The following is a 25,648-nucleotide window of genomic DNA, read 5'->3' on the forward strand; positions in this document are numbered from 1 at the left end:
TTTCGAGACAGGGTCTCTCTGTGTAGCTTTGCGCCTTTCCTGGGACTCACTTGGTAGCCCAGGCTGGCCTCGAACTCACAGAGATCTGCCTGGCTCTGCCTCCCGAGTGCTGGGATTAAAGGCGTGCGCCACCACCGCCCGGCCTAATTTTTATTATTTTTAATTGTGTAGGTATGAGTGTGCATGTGTATGTCTGTGTGCATATGTGCAGGTGTCAGATGATGCCAGGAGTGTCAGATGCTGGAATTACAGGTGGTTGCAAGCTGCCTGATGTAGATGCTGGGAATCGAACTTCAGTCCTCTGGAGGAGCAGCACATGTTCTTAACCACTAGGCTGTAGTGGTATTGTGTTCCCCAAAATATTGTGTACCTTAATAAACTTATCTGGGGTCAGAGAACAGAAAAGCCACAAGATACTTAGGCTAGAAAATGTTAGCACACACCTTTAATCCTAGCATTCCAGAGACAGAAATCCCTCTGGATCTCTGTGAGTTCAAGGCCGCATTAGAAACAACCAGGCATGGTGACTCACGCCTTTAATCCCAGGGAGTGGTGGTAGAAAGCAGAAAGGTATATAAGGCATGAGGACCAGAAACTAGAAGCATTTGGCTGGTTAAGCTTTCAGGCTTCTAGCAGCAGTTCATCTGAGAGCCATTGGCATGAGGACACAGAAGCTTCCAGTCTGAGGAAACAAGACCAGCTGAGAAGTTGGCCAGGTGAGGTTAGCTGTGGCTTGTTCTGTCTCTCTGACCATCCAGCATTTCATCCCAATAACTGGCCCTGGGTTTGATTTTATTAATAAGACTCTCTAAGATTCCTGCTACACTAGGCTGTCTTTCCAGCCCCAGAAACTTACTTTTCAGTACACACTTTTATATACCAAGTGCTTTTATTAACAAGTAAAAAATCTAATTAAGGATGTTTTAAGCTGGTGGCTGTGCCACACGCCTTTAATCCCAGGACTTGGGAAGTAGAAGCAGGCAGATCTCTGAGTTCGAGCCCAGCCTGGTCTACAGAGTGAGTTCCAGACAGGGATACACACAGAGAAATCCTGTCTCAAAAAGAAAAAAAGAAAAAGAAAAAGAAAGAAAAAAATGTTTCAGCCCCGCCAACAATGTGTGAGCACTGGAAGTAACAACTGGGACCTAACTCCTCATTTGACAAGTACCGAGAAGTTTAGCAACTTGACCTAAGCCATACAGACAGGATTTACATACATCTGTTAATATCAGAGCTGTAGCACTTAAGTATTATGCTATTGAGCCTAAACACGAGTGACTTGGAGCTCTAATCAGCCAATTTAATATAGTAAGATAGTGACACTAAACTGAATTGTTTTCAAGATCATGACTTGCTCTGTCTGACCTTCTCTGTTATAATGAACTCCAAGGGACCACCTGATAAGGGATTCTGGTTGTACTGTGCAGCACTGTTGACATACATGGGGTACCAGGTTTGGGGAATCCTTTTATCTAGAGTGCCAAGACAAACAATCTCAGTCCCTTGTAGAAATAGCCATAGTTGTTCTAAAGCCATTGAGAGGTCTATGTGAGTGTCTGGGTGTTTGGGAGGTGAGGAGGGGCTTTGAGGACATTTGGTCTCCTTAGCGGGCAATAGGACTATTCCCAGGAGCTATTAAAGCCCGGCTGCGGCTCCTTGCAAGTAGGGACGGTTGTTGGAAGGTTCTCTGGGCCCGGAGCAGATTGCGAACCCGCCGCTGCTGCTGGAGCCAATAGAGCATCTCCACTTTGTCCTGCTTCATCTTCTCTAGATAAGGCCGCCCTTTGAAGGTCACTGGCTCCCCAAACACTAACTCTATCTTTTCCAGCAAGGAAATCAAAGAAGACTCCATTAGACTGAGCTTCCTTCGGATATGGCTCCGGATCTGATTCTCCTCCAGGAGTCGACTCAGCATCAAGTCAGGCTTTTGGAAGAACCGGTTGGGGTCGGAGGCTTGTCGTTCAAACCACTCCAGTCTCCCTAGCAACAACTCCCGGGTCTGAATGGGCTTCAGGACCCGCTCCCAGGCCCTGATCAATGCTGGTAGCTGCTGCAGGCGTGCGTTGGAGCTGTACTTAATGACCATGTCCAGCCGGCTCTGGTCAGGGACTTCCAACACGACCCACAGTCGTTCTAGACGCTGCTGCAGATTTAGGATGTGGGCTTTCCCAGGTCCTGAGCTGTCCTCTATCACTGAACTCCAATCCCACTTTCCTGGCACAAAGTCTGGCTCTTCATCATCCAGCAGGGGAGGAGGGTGCTGAATCTCCAGGGACTCTTTGGCAGGGACCGGTATCTCCACAGAAGCCTCTTCTTCATACATTTGGAAGATGACATGGAGGAAATCTGTCTCCTGAGTGATGAGGTACTTTAAGTAGTCTTCCGAAGACACAGAGGTTTTCCACCAATTCATCCATACAGTCTTGTTTGGCCACTTGTCCCAGCTTCTGCCCTTTTGGAGTAATGTGGGAGAAGGCGTCTTCTCAGGGCACAACAGCTGAGTGCTTGATCTCTTGGAATAAAGTCCAACCAGATCATGGTTGATGACAGGGTTATGTTTATCTTGGTATATAAAAGCAGAGGACAGGTAGGTGGACCAATCTTTATCTGCCGAGGGCTCAATCTGGGGTCCTTCATCAAAAGAGAGGTGACTAGTAGAGACTCGGCTCATCAATTCCTTGTACACCTCTTTGGTGCTATTGCCAACAAGACGATCAGAATCCATTTCTTCGATGGCTTTGCAATCCAGTTCCCCAGCCAGATGGTTGTATAGGACTCCAGCCCCCTCAACGTGGAAAGTGTCAGAAAAGTATCTGTCAGAGAGTTGCACAGTAGCTACTTGGACCACGACCTGATTTTGTAGCTTCAAAGTAATAGTCACTGGCTGTGGGTGAAGTGGAGCGATTCTTGGGGGGCGGAGATCCCACTGTCCGGAGGCTTCTTCTTCCTGCAGGCTCTTCAGCATTTGCTGCAGGTTCTCTATGTGGTGCTGGGCAGTTAGGCGCCTGGTAAGGACCCCGAGGAGTGGGGGCAGGCCAGATTCCAGTGGTGAGTAGCGAGCCCACTCCATTGCCATAATCTTTGTCTTCTGCTTCAGATCCTCAGCCGCCAGGTCCCCAAACGGCAGTGGTTTACTCTCTGGAGCCAAGATCAGCGGGGTGAGAGGATGAGGGGAGAGAGGAGGGAGGCCCAACTCATCTGCCAGATTCCACCCTTCACGAAGACAGGGCATGGACTGGCCCCTCAGGAGCCTGGGGTAGATTGGTGAAGTGGGGAAGTGGGAAATCTCACTGCTAGGAGGAGAATGGCTAGGCAGTGGTACCATCTGTGCGGAACTCACCTCAACTTCCTTTTCCTTTTTTGCGGAGGGCACCCAGAGGAGCCGCTTTTTACCCTTCAGCTGGGGGATAGATTTCAGCTCCTTCACTGGATCAGGTTCGGGCTCACTGGGGAAATCACATGGGCGGCTGAGTTGGACAAGGTAGTTCAGGTTGAGGCTAGAGCATGGCACTTGGTCCAAGCCGGTGCTGTGGGGCCAGGGGATTGGACAGAGTTTGAAAGTCCCAGGGGGACAGACTGGGGGGCGCAGCTTGGATATGCCTCTCCGGGTCTGCTCTAAATTCAGCAGGGTCTGAAAATCAGCCAGCAGGCAGCGGTAGACATCGGGACTGGTGAGGAAGATTGTGCAATCCCTGGCAAGGTTGGCTGCCAACCGGCTGAGGGTGGCCGACTCAGTGAAGACCCTTCTAGTGGCCGGCAGGGTCACCAGCAGGTGCAGGTAGCGTATGAAGAGCTGCTCACTACAGATCAGCACGTAGGACTCCAACCGCTTCCGCAGCTTCTGGTTGTTCTCGTAGTTCAAAATAGGTTCTGTAGGAGGTTCCTGCCAGCTGCACTTCAGCTCATCTAGGATAACCTGGGTGAGTCGGAGTCGATCCTTGGGAGTCACCCGCGCCGCCCGCCCGCTGCCTGCTAGTCGCTTGGATACCTGGCGGCACAGCGGCCCCACTTTTAGCTTCGCGAGCGGGATAGATTGCAAAGTCGAGACCTCCTGCGAGCGTCTCTTCGGAGGCTCTGGAGGCGTCGCCTTGCGGGGGAAGAGAGACAGCGGACTCAGCAACCGGTGGTAAACCGGCTTGAGGTCGGGCTCCTGATTCTGTGGCTCCATCTTTACGCATGTGGCGCCGCTGAGCCGGTAGAGGACGCCAAATGGTTACTAAGGAAACCAGGGCCAATGGCATCAATGCGCCTGCGCAGCCGGTAGGCCTAGGGCCTAGCATGCGCACGCGCCAAGGAGGTGGAGCAAAGGGTGGCTCTTGAGGCTCCGCCCACCCCACAAGACGGAGTAGTGTTGGTCTCTGGACCCTAGTTGTTTTGCTGCCCAGGCAGTTGACTACATCCCAGATGGCGTCGGATTCCGGGGACGGTGGGACCATGTGCGCGGTGAGTAGAAGCTTCGTGTGAAGCCTCGCATAACTTCAGCTCTTGGGGTGCTCGTTATCTTGGGAAGCCAGGAAAGAGCAGGCTCCTGGGGAGGGATGAAATCCCGGGGTGGGGATAGGTTTGCCTCTCGCATTGTGGGTGTGGGACGATGAGACCACCATCCTGGAATGCTCATGAGATAATGAAGAAGGAATTTGAACAGAAGTCATCTTTGACGTGTGCCCAGAGTCATCCTAGGGAAGGTGGTGAATCAGGATAACGCCTGACATGTACCTAGCCCTGCTGCCCTTACAGCTGGAGTTTGCAGTGCAGATGACCTGTCAGAGCTGTGTGGACGCGGTGCACAAGACCCTGCAAGGGGTGACAGGTAAGAGCAGGATAAAGCTTTCTGGGGTCAGCCCAAAGGTTTATGTTTAGCCTTCTTCCCGTTATACAGATTTAGAGAGATACTTAGAGAACGAAAAGAAACTTCTCAGAGTCACACAGAGACCCAGAGGCAGAGCCTAGAGGCCTAGAGTGCAGGCCTCAAGCTTGGCTTGCCAGAGCTCTCTCTACTAACTCTGCCTCTCCGGCCTGCTGAGCCTCAGGACCCAGCAGCAGGAGTTGTATAGCTCCTCCTATCGAGGGCGGTCTGAGGGACACCTGAGGTCTTGCTGTTCTGATAAAGCAAACAGCAGTCTTGGCCCAACTTAGGGAGTTTAAGCCAGGAAGTTTGCGGCCTGGCACAACTAGAAAGATGAAAGGCAGAGTCATCTTCAGGACACTGGAAACTGGCTTTCTTTTTCTTTGGTTTTTTTTTTTTTTCTTCGAGACTGGGTTTCTCTGTGTAGTTTTGGTGCCTGTCCTGGATCTCACTCACAAGGCAGGCCTGGAACTCACAGAGATCCGCCTAGCTCTGCCTCCCGAGTGCTAGAATTAAAGGCGGGTGCCACCACTGCCTGGCTCATGCTTCCTTTCTATGCCTCTGTTTCTGCAGTGTTTGAATGGTGTTCATAACTCAGGATTGTCATGAAGAATGAATTTGTTGATGCAAGTCTCGAGCATGTAGTGAGCGCCCAGTTAATCTCAGGTGATTGTGAGAGGAAAGGCCTAGAGGCAAAGGTGGTGGTGTGCTAGGAGGTGACTGGGGAGCTGATTCTCTCTCTCTTTCTTTTTCTTTTTTCTTTTTTTTTTTGAGACAAGGTCTCTATACATAGCCCAGGCTGTCCTGACCAAGTTGGCCTTCAACTCACAGAGATCTGCTTGCCTCTGCCTCCCTAGTGCTGAGATGAAAGGTGTGTGCCACCACGACCATCCTGGAACTGATTTTTTTTAAATTTATTATTAGTGAATTTGTACATGATGTGTTTGTGGGAGGGGGTTATGCATGTGGAGGTCACAGGACAACTTTGTGGTGTTGTTTCTCTGCTTCCAGCTGTCAATCTTGTGCCAAAAATAGTTTACCTGCTGGGGCTAGGGAGATGGCTGAGCTGGTAAAAGTGCTAGCTGCATCAGTATGAGATTCGCAGCACCTGCGTAAATGCCAGACAGGGGTGGCAGCCCACCTGCAGTCCCAGCACTCAGAAGATAGAGATGGGGATCCCAGGGCAAGCTTGCTAGCTAGACTAGCCAAATCAGTGTACTCTGATTCAAGTGACAGAACCTGCCTCAACAGAAAAGGTAAGAGAGCAATCAAGGAAGACATATGGCCTCCATATGCACCAACCTAGTATATGCCCCCAGACTCTGGAACATGCATACACACACACACAAAAAAAAAAAAAAAAAAAAAAGAAAGAAAGACCACCTTGGCAAGACACTAAAGCAATGGTTCTCAACCTGTGAATTGTGACCCCTTGGGGGCTGAAGGACCCTTTCACAGGGGTCACATATCAGATATTTACACATTACAATTCATAACAATACCAGAATTACAGTTATAGAGTAGCAACAAAAATAATTTTATAGTTGGGGGGTCACTACAACATGAGGAACTATATTAAAAGGTTGCAGCATTAGGAAGGTTGAGAACCGCTGTACTAAGGCGTCAACAAAGAAAACAGGGAGCCCATAGATAGGGTTCTTGAGCAGGCTAAGGAGAAGTGAGGTGTCTAGGATAAGTGCTGAGGCCTGAATGTGTTTTGCACATACAGCAGATAAGATTTTCTGATAGCCTGGCCTGGGCATAGGGTGGATTCCCAGACCCAAGAACTCCCAGGAGGAGCTGACACTGTGCTCTTGATGTGGGAAGGACAGAGCAGAATGCTTTGTGACTATCCCCTCTTAAATTCCTGGCTCAGTCTGCTCCAGAAGAAGGTAGTGTTTCCAGCAGAGCAGAGGTTCTGTTTGACAGGTGGCTCTTGGAGTATGGCCAAGCCGTGCTTTGGTAGGGCTCGGTGAGGAGAAAAGAGAGGCCACAGTTACTGTAGGGCAGATGTGAAGTTGGAGCTCCTCCCATTTGCCCCAGGGAGGAGAGTAAGGCTCTCTTTCCCAAGGCCTTGGGCAACTTGCTCGCTCGCTCAGTGTATTCTGTACACTGAAACTCTCCTGCCCAGCTATGAGAAAGCCAAACTGGTTCTTACTCAGACCAGAAAACATAGTTATCAGAAAGTCTCTTTTTGATGCCTAAGAAACCCACTGAAGCCTTGAAATTGCTCTGTGTCCAGCTGAAGCCCTGCTTGTCTGTTTTTCCAGCAAGAATGCTTTATAGGAAGTAGCAGGCCCTACTATATCTTGGAAAAGCTTTGGCCAGAGTGTGCTATCTTAGTGGAATGGCTCCTCCATTAGATTTTCTCTTACCATTCCAAAACATACAAAGGATTATAGTCAGTGCAGGTGGACTGCTCAGCGGAGGTGGGGGGGGGCATTGGGGGAGTCCTAGGAAGCCTGCGCTAGGGGCTCTTCTTAGGGTGAGTAGAAGGTTTGGGTTCATTGTTTTTGTTCTGTAGCTAGGCTCCCTGGACTGAGTTGCAGTTCTGCAATCTACCTGCTTTCAATAAATTGCTTCATTGTTCTGTGCCTTGATATCCTTATCTGTAAAACAGAGATAAATTCCCAGGGTTACTGTGATTATGAAATAAAGCCATGTAGGTAAAACGCATCAAAAAGGGCTTAATGGGCTGGAGGGATGACACAGGGGTAAGAACACGGGCTGCTCTTGCAGAGGACCTAGGTTCCGTTTCTAGCACCCACATGATGGCTCACAGTGGTCTGTAACTACTTCCAGGGGATCCATTGTCCTTTTAGGGCCACTGCAGGCACTGCCTGCAAATGGTGCACATATATACATGTGGGCAGAGCACTCATACACATAATAAATAAATCTTAAATAACACAGAGACTGAGTTCGTGGTACGTGCTCATTGTCAGCTCTCGGGATGGAGCAGTGGTCCCCTCTTTCTTAGTGTGTGCAACAGCTTTGTTGAGCTAAAATTCACATGCTACAAAATTCACCCATTTGAAGTATACAGTTCAGTTAATTCATTCAGTGAGCTATCCAGCCAGCATCTCTATTGGTTGTATACTCATTACTGTCTAAAGAAATCCTGTATCCTCTATCACCTTCCTGTTGATATCACACACACACACACACACACACACACACACACACACACACACACACTCCGTCCTCTAACCTATTTCCTGTCGATATCATATACTCCATGTGGCCATTTGTGGCTGGTTTGCATGTAGCAGAATGATGCCCTCATCTATGCTGCAGCATATGTTTGTACTTCATATCTTGTCACGCAGTTGATGGACATTTGGGTAATGTTCAGCTTTCAGCTGTTATTAATAATGCTGATATAGGGCTGGAGAGATGGCTCAGAGATTAAGAACACTGGCTGTTCTTCCAGAGGTCCTGAGTTCAATTCCCAGCAACCACATGGTGGTTCACAACCATCTACAATGAGATCTGGTGCCCTCTTCTGGCCTGCAGGCTGAACACTCACTGTATACATGATAAATAAAATCTTGGAAAAAAAAATAATGCTGATATAGTTAGCCCACTTTTAAGATTTATTTATTTATTTGCTTGGTGGGGGACACCCATGCCACAGCATGTATATGGAGGGCAAAGGACAACTTTGAGGAGTCAGTTCTCTTCTTCCACCTTTATATATAGGTTCCAGGTTAGCCCACTTTTAATAAAAAATTTTTATAAAGAATTTTTGCCAGGCGGTGGTGGCGCACGCCTTTAATCCCAGCACTTGGGAGGCAGAGCCAGGTGGATCTCTGTGAGTCTGAGGCCAGCCTGGTCTACAGAGCAAGATCCAGGACAGGCTACATAGAGAAACCGTATCTCAAAAAACCAAAAAAAAAAAAAAAAAAAAAAAAGAGAATTTTCTATGTTTCAAAAGTTATAAGCCAGGTATGGTGGGACATGCCTGTAATCCTAGAATTTAGAAAGTTGAGGCAGAGGAATCACCTCACCTCAAGTTCAAAGCCAAGCTAGGCTAAATATTGAATTCCAGACCAGCCTGGGCTACCTAGTGAGACCCTGCCTCAATAAACTAAAAAGTAAGATAATATCTGACATGTAATAAGAACTCAAAAAATGGGCCAGAGTGTAGCTCAGTGAGTGACAGGGCACTTGCCTAGTGTGTGAGAGGCCTTTGAATTCCACTCCTCACATTACATACACACACGGGACTCACAAAAATACCACACCTAAGTTCTTAATAATAGAAGGAAGCTCCCAGGTTTTACCTCTGGCCATGCAAAGCTTTGTAAAAATGAGGATGGGGAAATGTTGTGCTACCATGTGATGCCGGCCCTCTGCTGACCTCTCCCTCTGTCTCTACCAGGTGTCCAGAGTGTGGAGGTGCAATTGGAGAATCAAATGGTGTTGGTGCAGACCACTCTTCCCAGCCAGGAGGTGCAAGCACTCCTGGAAAGCACAGGGAGACAGGCTGTACTCAAGGGCATGGGCAGCAGCCAGTTACGTGAGTGACTGCTTATAGTATTGGCCTTGTCCTCTGGGGTTGAAGGGCTGGAGCAAGAACTGGTGTAAATCTAACCACAGGAGTCTCAGGACTGGGCTGGATTGACTTTGGGGAGTTATGAAAGTTATGTGAGATTCCTTCCCTGCCTGTCCAAGGTGCTGAAAGGACAGGTTGTTAATCCTGTGGAACGAGAGTAAAGACCCAAATTCTTTAGTCGAATTAAGCAAGGTTTATTTTTTGTTAGATAGGGCTATCTCCCTAAAGCAAGGTTCTCAAATAGCTTTGAACATAAGAAAAAGTGGGGCTTATATAGCCCCCAAAAAACTGCAAGACTAGGAGGGTTCCAAGGCTTTTGGTAACTTGGCAGAACATTTTATCTTATGAAGGTGAAGGTCAGGGTGCAGGGTGTAGAACATGTCAGATTCCAGAAAATGGGTCAATACATGGTCAAACCCAAGTTTTACAGAAAACAGGAATGAACTTATTTTGACCTTGTAACCAGATGACTTTTATTCTTAAAATGGAGTCAGGCTGGTCCATCAGGGGCTGGGTGAGATGGAAAGACAGTGAGCATTTCATACCTTGCAGAGAACCTAGGAGCAGCAGTAGCCATTCTGGAGGGCCGTAATGCCATACAGGGCGTGGTCCGCTTCCTACAGCTGACCTCTGAGCTCTGCCTGATTGAGGGAACCATTGATGGCCTGGAGCCTGGGCTGCATGGATTCCATGTCCATCAGTATGGGGATCTCACAAAGGATTGCAATAGGTAAGTCATCTGTAACATCCCTGTAGCTGCACACTTTCACTTTCTGTCCTCAAAAATACTCTCGTGGGGGCATATAGACACAGGCCCAGTGTACAGATGAGGAAGCTGAGGCTTAAAGAGGTTAAGTGGCATATGAAAAGCCTCAGAGGATTGGAATCAAGATCTGAGGTAGAGAGTGACTCCAAAACAAAGGGAAGGAAGAGACCCTATGTTTATCGGTGTCTTCTGTAAGATGATTGGTTGTTTTCTCCTGTGTCTCAAGGAAGGCATAATCAGTGTGCTAGTTTCTATGTTCTTTGCCCAAATCCTGGCATAGAATAGGTCTGTTTGTTGAATGAATGAATGAATGAGTGACTGAATAAAGGTGGTCAGAGAAGAGGGCCTAGACACTATTATTTGGATACCTATTTGCTAATTTTCATCCTTAGCTGTGGGGACCATTTTAACCCAGATGGAGCATCTCATGGGGGCCCTCAGGACACTGACCGGGTAAGTGTAGGTTTGGGCTGGGTCTGAGCATAGAGAAAACCCAGGACTCAGAGGTAGGCAGGCAGTTCTTGGGTCTTAGACTGTGATTGTTTTGTGTGTGGGTCTCTCCTTCTCATCTGACTGATGAGCTTAGTAACTTTACTTGATGCTTCTTGTGATCAAGGTCCTAGGGATACAATGCAGTACAGCCCAGTGCCTGCCCTGAGGAAGTTCACAGTCTACTAGGGAATTCTACGGTTGCGTAGAAAGATACTCCTGGCAGGAACCTTTGGGGCTTCTTTCTTTTCCTGTCTTCTTCCATCCTTGCCCCCTTTACCCCCTCTTCCGTCAGCCCTTTCCTTTCTTCTAGTGCTAGGCTTGGAACCTAAGGCCACACACATGCTAGCTAAGTGCTCTGCCATTGAGCTGCATTCCCAGTAACACTTGGGGTTCATTTTCCACCGTAGAATTCTTCTGTCTTCAGGGAGTTTCCTGCCACCTTAGTGATCTTTGTCTTAACTGACTGTATCTGTACTGTAATTATTCCATTGTTTGATTGAGCAGGAAGGTCACGGTGGAGAGAACAGTTCACATCATGGTAGCCAGAAAACAGAGAAAAGGGTCATAGGAAGAGGACAGGCAAGATACTGCCCCAAAGGACATTTCCCTAGGGATCTATTTCCTCCATTCAAGCCCCATCTCCTACCCTTCACCATCTCCCAGTAATACCAACCTATCATGAATGTATCAAGGGATTAATCCATTGATTATGTCAAAGCCCTCCAGAAGTGTGCTTTACATATCTCTTAGGTATTTGTCAATCCAATCAAATTTACAATCAAAATTAGCCAACACAAGAACATTGCTTTTTTGCTCAGAGATTTTATGTTCCTGGTTCCAGGAGCTGGAAAACCCCCAGTTCCTTCTTAGATCCTCTCAAGATTCCAGAGTTTGTTTTAATTTTCTATCATTTTATTATTTTGTTTGAGATAGGGTCTCAAGTAGTCCAGGCTGTAACCCAGGATGACCTTGAAGTTTTGATCTTCCTTCCTCTACCTCTTAAGTGTTGAGATGCTGGGCATGAGTCCCTGTGCCCTGCTTTTTGTCTTGATGTCAATCCACAACTTCCTGGCACAAAAATCAGTGGAACCATGGTACAAGCTGGGCATCCCAAACCCATGGAACTGTGGTACAAGTTGAACATTCCTGTTACAGATCCCACATCTAGATGTTACAAATTCTAAGACTGATAAGAGTTTAGGTTATTTTTAATTAGGAGTGCTCAACGAGTAAAGTATGAAAATGTTTTAGAATTGTGGGGCTAGAGAGATGGCTCAGTGGTTAAGGGTGCTTGCTTTTCTTTCAGAAGATCCGAGTTCAGTTCCCAGCACCCATGTTGGGTGGCTTACAGTTGCCTGTAATTGCAGCTCCAGGGGATCCAATACCCTCTTCTGGCTCCACAGACACCCGTACACAATGTGCTATACACACATATATAGACATATATAAATATGAGTAAAATAAAAATAAATCTTTAGAGCTGGCCATCATGGGTACACTTTAATCCTAGCATTTGGGAGGCAAAGGAAGGCAGAGCACTGTAAGTCTGAATCTAGCCTAGTCTACCCAGTGAGGACCAGCCAATTAGGGTTACATAGTGTTTCCGGATATTTGATCTCACTGTGAAACTACGAGACTGTGCTAATAAAATTAACTTTGGGTCACGGGGCAGAGCCAGTGACTAGAATTAGCCATAGAAAGTACGGAGGACCCAGGGAAATGGACGGAGAAGATGCTAAGGAAAGACTTAGAGATTCCTGGTCTTTTTGGTCTGGGGCATGTGGAGAGACAAGCTTGCTGGGTCTCTGGTCAAAAAAGGAAGGTCAGCAGGCCGCTCCTCTGCTGCTTCTCTAATCTAGCAGGTTTTTTACCCCAATATCTGACTCCTGAGTCTTTATTGGTAATAGAACAACTTAGATAAAAACAAAATTTGGCATCCAATGAATGAGTGGTACAAAGTTACACAGCGGCTTCTGAAGCTGCCACTTCTCCCTTACTCCTGCAGCAGCCATTTCTCAGGCAGCTTCCCCTCCCCAGGATTGAGGGCTTCTCCCACTGCAAGCACTGGAAGTTTGAATCTAGCCTGGTCTACACAGTGAGTTCTGGGGCAAACAGGGGTACATAGTAAGACTTGTCTCAAAAAAAATTTTTTTTAAAGAAAATATTCTAAAATAAAACAAAATGAAACACCACCACCACCACCAAAATCCACGGACATAATAAGACATGCTGGTTTAAAGCATTTCACAGCCTCTGTCTGTCTGTCTGTCTTGTTCTCCTCCTCCTTTTTTTTTTTTTTTTTTTTGGTTTTTCTTTGAGATAGTTTCTCTGTGTAACAGCCCTGGCTGTCCTGGAACTCACTCTGTAGACCAGGCTGGCCACCGAGATTTTCCTGCCTCTGCCTCCCAAGTGCTGGGATTAAAGGAGTGCACCACCACTACCACCACCACCACCACCACCACCACCACCACCACCACCACCACCGGCAGCCTGTGTGTTTCTTTTTTTTTTTTTTTTTTTTTTAAGATTTATTTATTATGTATACAATGTTCTGTCTGCATGTATCCCTGCAGGCCAGAAGAGGGCACCAGATCTCATTACAGATGGTTGTGAGCCACCATGTGGGTGCTGGGAATTGAACTCAGGACCTTTGGAAGAACAGCCAGTGTTCTTAACCTCTGAGCCATCTCTCCAGCCCCCTGTGTGTTTCTTAATGCATGTAACTCATCGTTGGACTTTTGACAGCTCCATACTTTTCTAACAATCAAAGTTTTTCCTCCCGCTCTGAGGTGGGATAGAACTGTTCTTTTGTCTGGTCCATTGCATAATGCCATGCTTCTGCTCAGTATGTAAGTTATGTTGACTGGAATTAAATGCCAGTAATATTGGGTCATAAAGTGACAAGCATTTATCATCTCCCAGTTTCTCTGGGGCAGAAACCAGGGTGCCTCTGGCTCAAAGTCTCTTGGAGCTCAGTCATGGAGTTCAACATGGGAAAGTCCACTTCCCCGATGCCTATTGGCCGCTTGCAGTCAGTGTTGCTGTTGGCAGGCCTTGGCTGTTGGCCAGACATCAGTCTTTTGCCACAGGAGCTTCTCTGTAGAGCAGCTCACCACACAGCAGCTGGTGTTTCTCAGGACACGTGAGTGAGAGGATGAGAGGGCATCCAACATGGAAGTCAGATCCATGCTCTAATCTAATCCAGGAAATGACGCTTGATCCAGTCCACACCAAAGTGAGTAAATCATAAAGAATGTGAATACGGGAAGGGGCGTCTGTAGGGTCTCTGCCTCCTTGGGTTTGAAGGATGAGGATGAGGAGCTCTCCATGTGGACGAGGTGAGATTGGGGGTGGCAGATCTGGCAGAGGAAACCAGCTAAGTCATGACAGCAGACATGTTCCTAAAAGGCAAAGATTGTCATGGTCCTTGTGTCCTTGCCCTCCGACCCCACTTGGGATGGGATCAGAAGGGACCAAGGAAATAAAACTAAGAGAATTGTCCTAGGTATAGTGGCACATGCCTATAATCTTAGTATTGAGTTAGGAAGATTGGGAATTTAAGGCCAGCCTTGGCTACAGAGCAAGTTCAAGGCTACTCAGGGTTACATGTGACCCCATCTCTAAAACAAAAACAAAATGGCATAAAGACATTTGTTGCTGATCCTGACAACCTGAGGTTGACCCAGAAACCCACAAGATGGAGAAAACTGTCTCCTGTAAGTTGTCTCACTTCAATATGCACAGATACAGACACACACACACACACACAGAGAGAGAGAGAGAGAGAGAGAGAGAGAGAGAGAGAGAGAGAGAGAGAGAGAGAGAGAGAGAGAGAATAAAGGTAAAAATAAAACCCAAAAAATTATGGATGTAGCCTATTTGTAGAGCATATACATAGCATGTATAAGACTCTAAAATTATTTGAATTTTAAATCATTTGAGCCATCTCTCCAGAAAATGGACTAAAAATGAGCAAGAGTGGCGTAGTGGAGACAGCACGGTATTCAGCAACTTTCTTCTGGGTGTCAGCGCCTGGCCTGTCCAGATGGAATTAAAATCAGCATGGGAAATTACATCCAAGCCTGGCTGTCTCCTGCATACCTGCTAACAGTCTCTCTCAGGTTCCTTCCCCTCTCTCTCTCTCTAGTCCTTTCTACTATACTATGGGATTCCTCTGACATATAAAGGAGCCTTGCCTTGCACCATGTGGAAACCCTTCTTGGTTCTTTAGGACCTAAAAGTACAGGCTGGGCCCAGCATCCTGGGGTGGCATTGAAGGCCTCTCTGACCAGTTCTTGGGGAGGGATTGAAAAGACTTTTCCCTGACCCCCTTGCAAGGTCATGCCTTCAGTCATTCTGCCCGGCTTATTCTTCAACCCCAGAAGCAGTTGGCAAGGTCCTCTTCATCTTCCCCATCTTGAACTCTCTTTAGCATATGGCAGTGTGACAAAAAAAATGCCAGGTGCCTGCCAACTGTTCCTCTAGATCAGATAAAATAGAAACCAAATGTCTTTTTTTTTTGTTTGTTTTTTTGAGTGGGGGGGTTATTTGTTCGTTTTTTGTTTGTTTGTTGTATCTTTTACATGTAGTTTCTCTATGTAGCCCTGACTGTCCTGGAACTCTCTGTGTAGACCAGCTTGGCTTCAAACTCACAGAGCTCTGTCTGCCTCTGCCTCCTGAGTGCTGGGGTTAAAGGTGTGGGCCACTATGACCAGAGAAGCCACTGACATTCTTAAGTGCTCAGCTGTGAGACTATGGGAACCAGCTCACTCCAACCTAGGCATTTGCATCTGCTCATGAATCAGTTTGGAAATGATTTTTTTTTTTTTTTTTTTTTTTGCACAGATGTAGGTTTCTGTGGCTCACCACTTGGGTCTTGTCACCTCAAAACTCAGTATCTGTTGTCCTCACTCTGTTCTATATTGGACACTTTTAAAAGTGGGGAGTGTGTACACTGCTCACTATACCTGGCAGAATGTCTTCACTGGGAAGTACACACACATTGTGTGTGTGTCCTGTGTCAGGGGAGGCCTGTCCCTGTGTGTGTGGAGGCCAGAGGTTGACTTCCGTTTCTTTCTTTATTGCTCTCCACTTTATTCGTTTGAGACAGAGTCTCTTCATAGAAACCGATGCTTGCTGTTTTCACTAGATTGGCTGACTGGTGAGCTCCCAGGACCCACCTATTTCTGTACCCCTAGCACTGGGATTATGGTCATGTGATAAGCTTTCACATGGCTGCTGAGAATCTGAGCTCTGGTCCCGTACTTGCATAACAACCATTGAGCCATTTCCCTAGCCTCTGTGACCTTCTTGTTACCTTCAAGGGAGAGGTGGGCAAAGCCATCTCTGCCCACTCATATTTCTTCCCTCTTGTTCCTTGAGGCTGGGAGTCAGGAAAGTAGTGCTGGTCACTGTGATGGTCAGAAAAGCCAAACATAGCCAACTTAAGCCTTGGGGAATGGAGGCTTGCCTAGGGCTTCCAGAGCAACTGGACCTTTGGGCTTAGGAAGGAACAGGAACTTAGCTAATTGGGAATGGAAGCCAGGTAGACAACAGGTTCGTAGGGAAAGAAGTTGAGTCTAACAGAGAATGCTGGTTCTTTTCAGCATGGAGGCTTTCTGCCCTGGATTTCACTCCCGGGGAAGGGAGTGTCCAGGATCTTCTTTGAGTCCTTCCAAATGACACCTGCAGGAGGAAATTAGAAGCTTGGGGAGATGGGATGAGGAATCAGGTGCTGGGAAGGCAGAAGATACCAGCCGTGACTGTGTAACTTTCTTTTCCCTGTGGGGTCTCATTCCAGCACCGGGGAGATCTGGGCAACATCCTGGCTGAGGCTGATGGCCGGTCCACCTTCCGGATAGAGGATAAACAGCTGAAGGTAAGATGGGAAGAATGTGGGGACCCTCCTCGAAGAACAGCGGAGTCGAGACTGTTGTTTCCCTTCAAAGGTGTGGGATGTGATTGGCCGCAGCCTGGTTATTGATGAGGGAGAAGATGACCTGGGCCGGGGAAACCATCCCTTATCCAAGATCACAGGGAACTCTGGCAAGAGGTGAGTCTTGCCACCCACAGCAGGAGGCATTGATGTGCCAGTAGGGCACATGGAACCCTGAGGAGGCCTAGAGAAGGCCCATGCTGACCATACATCCTTCCACAGGTTGGCCTGTGGCATCATCGCACGCTCTGCTGGGCTTTTCCAGAACCCCAAGCAGATCTGTTCCTGTGATGGCCTCACTATCTGGGAGGAGCGAGGAAGGCCCATTGCTGGTGAAGGCCGAAAAGACTCCTCACCCCAGCCCCCTGCTCACCTCTGATCAGGGCCCATCTCAGGTTATTTTGTCCCCCTGGCTGAACATCTACCTGCAGAGGGAACAGGGTAGAGGTTGCTGTATTCTTAGCAAATTAAATTGTTATTTTCATATAGCACTTTGTGTTTCTGTGTCTCTGTGTCCTTGAATGGGCTTGGTAAGTAGAGTCTCTCTGCTGTCCGCATCCAGAGCTACCCATTGGAATTTGTACCAAATAACTTTAAGTCCATATATATATATATATATATATATATATATATATCCTGAGTATTCCTTATCCTCCTTGGAGTCATGATAAAGGGCTATAGTAGTTACATGTTTGTGTGTGATCTCCCTAAGTCCCTCACTACTACTGAATAGAACTAAAAGAACTCTTTTTTTTTTTTTTTTTTTTTTTTTTAAAGATTTATTTATTTATTTTGTATACAGCATGTATGACCAGAAGAGGGCACCAGATCTCATTACAGATGGTTGTGAGCCACCATGTGGTTGCTGGGAATTGAACTCAGGACCTCTGGAAGAGCAGTCAGTGCTCTTAACCTCTGAGCCATCTCTCCAGCCCCTAAAAGAACTCTTGACCCAACCTGGGCCTGTGTCTCCAAGAAATCTGGGATCTAGCATTAGGTCTCTTTTCTCTGTGGATGGGGACAGTGAAACAGTGACCTTTTTCTCTTCCTCGTCAACTGAGTATCAGAAAAAAAAAAGCCAGGCCAAAAAGCCAGAGGAATGAGGCAGATGCCTAGAGAAAGCCCGAGAGCTGCTGGAGAGTCTGGCCACCCTGCAATCCCCAAATCGGGTCATGGTGTGGCCAGCTGCCTCCTGTCCTGGGATTCGAGGTATGCCTGTGTCCCCTGCGATGCATGTCCCTTCCCCTTTAAACACTTAACCTCTTGAGTTGTTTTCTTTTACTCTTTTTGTGTGTATGTGTATGTGGTATGCATGGCTGTGTGCATGCATATGGAGAGGAGAAGTTGACATCCTGTTGGTGTTCTGTTTTGCATGGGCCCATGGAAGAATTAGGATCACTCCAAGATGAATTTTGGCTTAGCAGAGCAGCAGGGGAGCCAGCTTCTGGTGAACTGACTACCCATTGCTTCACAAAAACCTTCTTTTATTGTTACATACTTTACATCTCTTAGCAAGTCAATTTCCAAATACCAAAACCTCTTATCTGGAGTTGTTTGAAGGAACCATTTGCCCAAGCAAGTTTTAGCTATGAGACATCTTGGTTTTCTAAGTCATCTCATAACTAAGTTTTGCAAAGGCTCTGACTCCTTCAGGAAGAACTCAGATAATAATCAAACACTTCAAACAAAGGTAACAATCACAAAAGACAATTACAAAAGGCAGTTCAAAGCCTAGGTGCTAACGTTCTGGAATTCAAGCCAGATGCAATGCTCTTTGAGATCTCTTGCTACAACATCCATTGTCTTCCATAGTTATTTTCTATGTTAAATACTGAAACAGAGTTTGCTTATTTGGCTATGCCAATTTGCTCCACAAACCTCCTGTCTCCATCTCCTGAGCATTTATATGGATCCTGGGGATCCGAACCCAGGTCTTCAAGCTTGTGTGGCACAAGATTTACGTATTTTTACTTGTGTATTTTATGTATATGAGTGCTCTGTATGCATGTATGTCTGCACAGCAGAAGAGAGCATTGGATTCCATTATAGATGGTTGTGAGCCACCATGTGGTTGCTGGGAATTGAACTCAGGACCTCTGGAAGAGCAGCCAGTGTTCTTAACTGCTGAGCCATCTCTGCAGCCCCCATTTTTACTCTCAGTTAATCTAATTTTTTTTTCATGAAACTTATGCCTTTTTTATTTGGTTATAAAGAGGATCATACATAAATGTCTGGTTATAATATTTTTATACATAATGTATATTGTGTATCATAATTACATATTACAGTATACTATGCATTATTGCATGTGGCTATTTTTATTACTGTGTGCATACACTTGTGACAAGGCAGGCATGTGGAGGTCAGAAGACAACTTTGTGGAGTTGGTTCTCTCCTGTCTTTATGTAACTCTAACTCAATTTGCCAGATTCTCATGGCAAGTGCCTTTACCCACTGAGCCATATCATTGGCCCTTTTATTACACACTATCTTATAGATCATTATTTATATTATACATATTAGTTAGATTACTAAAATATATTTCTATTTCTTTCTCCCAGAATATATTGTTTGTTTTGGGGCAGAATCTCTCTATATAGCCCTGGATGTTCTGGAGCTCACTATGTAGACCAAGCTGGCCTCAAACTCAGAGGGATTCACCTTCCTTTGCCTCCCAAATGCTAGGATTAAGGAATGTGCCGCAATGCCCGCCTCTCCTAAACTTTAATTTTTTTTTTTTTTTGGTTGTTGTTTTTTGGTTTTTTGAGACAGCCCTAGCCATCCTTTGTAGACCTGGCTAGCCTCGAACTCTTGTAATCTAGGTTAGCCTCTGACTCCCTCTATAGCTGAGGATGACCTTACACTCTTGATCCTCCTGCCTTCTCCTCCCAAATGCTAAAATGACCATGCCCTGCTTTCCGCCTAATTAAGAAATAATGCATGGCACAGAACCTGAGATGTACAGGTTAAGGAAGCTGTGGCTATGAGCCTGAGACTCCATGGAGTACTCGAGGGAATCCCAACGAAGGTCTCTTCTTGGCAGATGGCTGCTAACTGGGAAATGGCTGTGGGTCCTAGATTCAGGCTCCCTACTATCTATTCTGTCCCCAACAGCATTCCGTGGGCCACATCAGGCTTGCTCATCCTGACAAAGCTGTTTTCATGACTGGGTGAGCTGTCAGACCACAAACTTTGTCCTCTCTGCCACCTGCTTAGAACCGGGCAGTGGTTTTTATAGCTGGCCTTGACTTTGTGCCTCCTGGCTCCACTCCCAATTCCCAGCCTTACCTCTTTCCTGCTTCAAGGTCACTGCAGTGGCAGGCCTTGGACCCTGTTCCTTCTGGCTGTTCTGCTGGTTTTATTTCTCCCCTTGGGTCCAGTGCACCAATCTTTTGAAGCTTGGGCCTAGGACCCCTTTCCCTACTTCCTGGTCATTTGCATGCACTCTTGTGTGGGGGACTCTTGGAGGTAAAGTAAGTCACTAAATGTAGCTGAAAAACACATTTCATTTACATTAATGATTAAAGTATTCACATGGTTTGGATTCTGGGCCCTCATAGATTATCAAAATTCATGAATGCTCTGCTTTTGTTTGGAGGAATTTGGGTATTGTTACTTTGGGTTATAAAAGCAGTGGAATGCTTTAAGCACTGCTTGATGGGCCATACTAGTAGGGGCATGAAAGACAGTGATGCTAAGAGTGATTTGAACTGTGGGGGAGCTGCCTCAAGATGTTTCAGAGGAGAAGAATTTTAGTATGTTGCCTAGAAATCGTTCTTGTGATGGTTTGGTGAAGAATGTGGCTGCTTTTTGCCCTTGTCCAAAAAGGCTGCCCAAGGCTAAAGCAAAGAGCTTTGGAATAATTCCCTTGGCAGCGGATACCTCAAACCAGCCTAGTATTGACTCTGTTGTGTGGTTACTAGCCTTAACTCTAATGAAGGCATATAGTGAAAAGGAGCGAGCTGAGCAAGGAAAAATATTTGAAGAAAAAAGGAGCACCAGGAAGTGGAATGGAGCTAAATCCGGTGTTCAAGAAGATAAACAGGCCGGGCGGTGGTGGCGCATGCCTTTAATCCCAGCACTCGGGAGGCAGAGCCAGGCGGATCTCTGTGAGTTCGAGGCCAGCCTGGGCTACACAGTGAGTTCCAGGAAAGGCGCAAAGCTACACAGAGAAACCCTGTCTCGAAAAACCAAAAAAAAAAAAAAAAAAGAAGAAGATAAACAGATTAAGAAATGGAATAAAGGGACTGGTGACCTCAGGGCAAGATCCCACCCAGCTAAGTTTCCAACTTGTGAAAAGGAATTAAAGAAAATCTTAGAGCTGAGTGTGATGGTACACACCATTAATCCCAGCACTTGGAAGGCTGAGGCTGAAAGATCCCTGAGTTTGAGGCCAGCCTGGTCTACAGAGCAAGTTCAAGGACAGCCAAGCTTAGACAGTGAAGGAAAACAGAAAGCTGGTGAAGATATAATTGAACAAGAGGACCATGTTCCAGCCCCAGCAAGCAGCAGAACTTGGCAGCTTCAGCCAAGGTGGTTCTGGAGTTAAGGAAGGATAGAAAAAATGGAATATGGAATTTGCCTCTGCATGTAAGGAAAACCACTGAGGCCAGGCATGTATCGGGGTGTCCCTGAATGGAGGCCTAGAGAGGCCATTGCATGAAGCTGTGAAGTTGAAGCCTGGATTGCCTTGGAGACCCCAAGATGTTGGAGATGCCAGAGCCGTGGGATATCTGCTGAATAGAGCTGCTAACAGGGAGTGGAACCAGCCCAAAAGAAAGAAGTGTGTTGCAGTCAACAAAGCTGAATGGAGTTGGAGTTCTGAAGAGTGTTTGACATCAGAGATGAAGATGCAGAGTTTCGAATTTGCCCAGCTAGTTTTCAGTCTTGCTTTGGTCCCGTATTTCCTCACTATGCTCCCTTCCCTATCTTTTGGAATGGTAATGTATATCCTGTGCCACTATATGTTGGAAGTGTGTGATCTTTTTTATTTCGATTTTATGTTGGAAGGCTTTGCTGGTCAGAGGTTCTAGTCTATCATGGCCTGGCAGCTTTTTCCAAAGCTCAATGATATGGGGACTCCCCACCCCCGACCTTGCCCCCAAGAGACTTCCTGCTCTCTACCTGTCCTTATCTGGAGAATGTCTCTGGGCCCAGAGGACTGACATTATCTGAAAGCTGTTTCTAAGCCTGGATGCCTGATTGCCTGATTTATCTCTAGGGTGACCCTTGGCACAGTATCCTGCTAGAAACCTTTTTCATGCTGCACATGTGGTAACTAAGACTTGTACTAGGAGCTCTGCTATAGGATCCTGCAGCTACATACAAAGCCTTATGACAGAGCATGCCACTTAATGCAAATTAGGGTTGGTTCCCAGGCTTCCCAACCCTATATATGCCTTATACTCTGGAATAAAGTTGAGCTGGTTCAACAAAGTCATCTCCCAGAGGGCTGTCTCTGTCATACCCACAGCTGCCTGAACCCTGTTCCCTGCTTCTGCTTCCTCCTTTCTCATGGAATAATGTACCAACGATCCTGAAGAAGAGGCAGAGCCACAATTCTACAGGGGATTGTAGTTAAGAGATTGTATGAATCTCAGAAGAGACTTTGAACTTTAGACTTTTAAATAAGTTTGAGACTGTTAAAGATTATGGGGACTTTTGAAGTTGGACTGAATGCATTTTTTGCATTAAAATATGGTTACAAGCCTTTGGGGGCCAGAAAGTGGAATGTGGTGGTTTGAAAGAAAATAGCCCCCAAAGGGAGTGGCACTATTAGGAGGTGTAGCTTTTTTGGAGTAGATGTGGTTTTGTTGGAGGAAGAGTGTCACTGTGGAGGTAGGCTTTGAGGTCTCATATATGCTCAAGCCAGTAAGACAGACCACTTCCTGTTGTCTGCAAGTCAAGATGTAAGCCACTCGGCTACTTCTCCAGAACCATGTCTGCCTGCATGCTACCATGTTGCACCATGATGATAATGGACTAAATCTGAAAATGTAAGCCACCCCAATTAAATGTTTTTCTTTGTAAAAAAAAAAAAAAAAAAAAAAAAAAGAAGTTAGTGGGAAATAAATTACAATGAAACGTTAAAAAAAATTCATGAATGCTCAAGTGCCATAAAATGGTAAGGTATTTGCAATGAACCTATGCACGCCCTTCCTCCCAAATACTTTCTTTGACAGGATCTCACTGTGTAGCTCACTGTGTAGCCCTCTACTTGCTATGTAGACCAGGCTAGACTCAAACTCACAGAGATCCACTTGCCCCTGTCTCCTGAGTGCTGAGATTAAAGACATGTGCCACCAGGCTTGGCTCTCCCATATACTTTAAAAGATTTGAAAAAATGTGTTTGCCTGTGTGCCACATGCATACCTGGTGTCTATGGAGGCCAGAAGAGATCATTTGACCTCTGGAACTGGAGTTACAGATGGTTGTGAACTACCATATGGGTACTAGGAACTGAATATGGGTTCCCTGTAAGAGCAACAAGTACTCTTAACCTCTGAGCTATTTCTCTAGCACCTCTCCAATATGCCTTAATTCATCTTAATTTTTTTCCATGAGGCCCCTTGTATAAAGGTACAGAAAATAAGTATTCAAATCAAACACTACTAATAATGAATTATAAATAAATTTATTTAAAACAATTTTAGTATGCAAATAATTGGATTGTTTTATGTATGAATGTTGTGTGTGTCTGATGCTTAAAGAGCTCAGATGAAGTTATCTGATCCCTTGTCAGAACTGGAGTTAGGGATGGTTGTGAGCTACCATGTGGGTGCTAGGAACTGAACCGGGGTCCTCTAGAAGAGCAGTGAATGCTCTTAACTTTGAACCGTCTCTCCAGTCCTACCTCCTACCCACCCCCAACACATACACATACACACACACACACACACACACACACACACACACACACCCTTTTTAAAATTGGGTCTCACTGTGTAGCCCAGTTAGCTTGAAACTTGCTATATGTACCAGGCTGTCCTCAGATTCACAAGATCCACTTGTTGCTGCTCCTGAGTACTGGGGGTAAAGGTGTGTGCTACCACTCACAGCCTGACTCATGATTTTGAGTTGATTTTTTGGTCATTGTGTGTGACCCCATATAAGGTTTGACTCACAGTTTAGGAGGCTTTTCTTTAAATCATTATCACACCCAATCAAATGAATGGCTTTGCACATAAAATTTAGCATGCATGGCTTAGGGAACAATGTCAAGGACAAAGGCTATAGGACACATTTTTTTCCTCAAGATTTTTTTACATTTATTTTTTAAGAAGTTCATGCTTGCTGGGCATCAGTGGCACACACCTTTAATCCCAGCACTCAGGAGGCAGAGGCACAAGGATCTCTGTGAGTTCAAGGCTAGCCTGGTCTACAGAGCGAGATCCAGAGCAGGCACCAAAACTACACTGAGAAACCCTGTCTCAAAAACCGCCCCCCCAAAAAAAATTCATACTTGAGTACTGTATTTGCATTTCCACCCACCCTGCTTGAATATTTTCAATGTGTGGTTGGTTGAATCTGTGTGTGAAAAACTCAGTTTATCTCATTTACAAACAAAATCTTAACATTGAATTCACTGCATTTAATTTTATTCACAATTTTAGAAAGCACTACCTGGGACTGGAGAGATGGCTCAGCGGTTAAGAGCACAGGCTGCTCTTCCAGAGGTCCTGAGTTCAATTCCCAGCAACCACATGGTAGCTCACGACCATCCATAATGAGATCTGGTGCCCTCTTCTGGCCTGCAGACAAACATGCAGGCAGAACATTGTATACATAAATAAATAAATCTTAAAAAAAAGGAAGGAAAGAAAGAAAGAAAAAAGAAAGAAAAGAAAACACTACCAGCGGTAAAATGGCAATAATAACCATTTGATTAGCATTTGAGGCTGACCAGAAAACGTATTTCATCAAAATCACTTCACATGAAGTATGTATTATTAGAAATGCCTTTCATGGACTAGGGGAATGGCTCAGTGGTAGAGCAGTTGCTTAGAAATATCTTTGAGGTTAGTTCTCCCATTTAATAATGGTTAGGGTGTTTGTACAGACCATGATAGGCCCATTGAAGTCATTCTGGACAACAGAAGCCCTAGCTCATTATGTCCACTATTAGCAGAAGGAATAGTCCTTGGTCAAATATGTCTTAGCTCTACATTTATGACTGACAGGACAAACAGCAAGCACTTCTAACTTTTCATTGGCCAGAGTGAGTCATATGGCCATGACTAACGTGGGTGAAATCTTTGATGTACTTTTGATCCCAGCATTCAGGAGGCAGGGGCTTAAACGCTTTATATATATATATATATATATATATATATATATATATATATATATATATATATATATATATATAAACATTTATTTATAACTGTGTGGGGGAGTAACATGAGGGAATCAGTCCTCTCCTTCCACCATGCTGTCTTGGGGAGCAAACTCAGATCATTGGACTGGTTGCAGTACCCTTATCAACTGAGACATTTCACTGACCCTCAAAGGCTATTTAAATCAGAACTTTTTTTTTCTTTCCATGAGGCCCCTGGTATAAAGATACATAAAATAAGTATTAAACATTTACTAATAGTAAATTATAAAATTTATTTTAAAACGATTTGACTATGCAAATAATTTACTTAATTTTTTTTTTTTGAGACAGGGTTTCTCTGTGTAACAGCCCTGGCTGTCCTGGAACTCTCTTTGTAGACCAGGCTGGCCTCAAACTCACAGATCTGCCTGTCTCTGCCTCCTGAATGCTGAGATTAAAAGTGTGTACCCACCATGCCCAGCTCTACTTAAAATTTTTGATTGATTATTTCATATGTATGAGCAAAATCAGGTCATCAGATTGGTAGTAAGTACCTTTACCAACTGAGACTTTTCACTGGCCCTCAAATGTATTTATACACTCATGTTCTTAGCAACATTATCCACTATAGCCAAAATTCAACACAAAGTGTCCACTGATGGAGCAATGGATAAGAAAATGTGATATACATGCAATAGAATATTATTCAGCCTTAAAATGGAATTTTGATACAC

General features: G+C 45.6%; 2 protein-coding genes across 2 annotated transcripts; one reads left to right on the forward strand and one right to left on the reverse strand.

The window, feature by feature from the left end:
* Positions 1 to 870: 870 nt before the first annotated feature.
* Ccdc87 (coiled-coil domain containing 87) lies at positions 871 to 4,392 on the reverse strand. The gene has a single exon (XM_059263099.1). The coding sequence runs from the start codon at positions 4,166 to 4,168 to the stop codon at positions 1,604 to 1,606; it is 2,565 nt and encodes an 854-aa protein (XP_059119082.1). The 5' UTR covers positions 4,169 to 4,392; the 3' UTR covers positions 871 to 1,603.
* Positions 4,214 to 17,085, forward strand: Ccs (copper chaperone for superoxide dismutase). Its single transcript, XM_059263108.1, has 8 exons — positions 4,214 to 4,443; positions 4,738 to 4,810; positions 9,231 to 9,368; positions 9,957 to 10,134; positions 10,563 to 10,623; positions 16,463 to 16,540; positions 16,611 to 16,714; positions 16,820 to 17,085. The coding sequence occupies exons 1-8, from the start codon at positions 4,405 to 4,407 to the stop codon at positions 16,974 to 16,976; spliced, it is 828 nt and encodes a 275-aa protein (XP_059119091.1). The 5' UTR covers positions 4,214 to 4,404; the 3' UTR covers positions 16,977 to 17,085.
* The last annotated feature ends 8,563 nt before the right edge of the window (positions 17,086 to 25,648 follow it).

Source organism: Peromyscus eremicus, chromosome 1 (assembly GCF_949786415.1).
Source record: "Peromyscus eremicus chromosome 1, PerEre_H2_v1, whole genome shotgun sequence".
Taxonomy (NCBI): Eukaryota; Metazoa; Chordata; class Mammalia; order Rodentia; family Cricetidae; genus Peromyscus; species Peromyscus eremicus.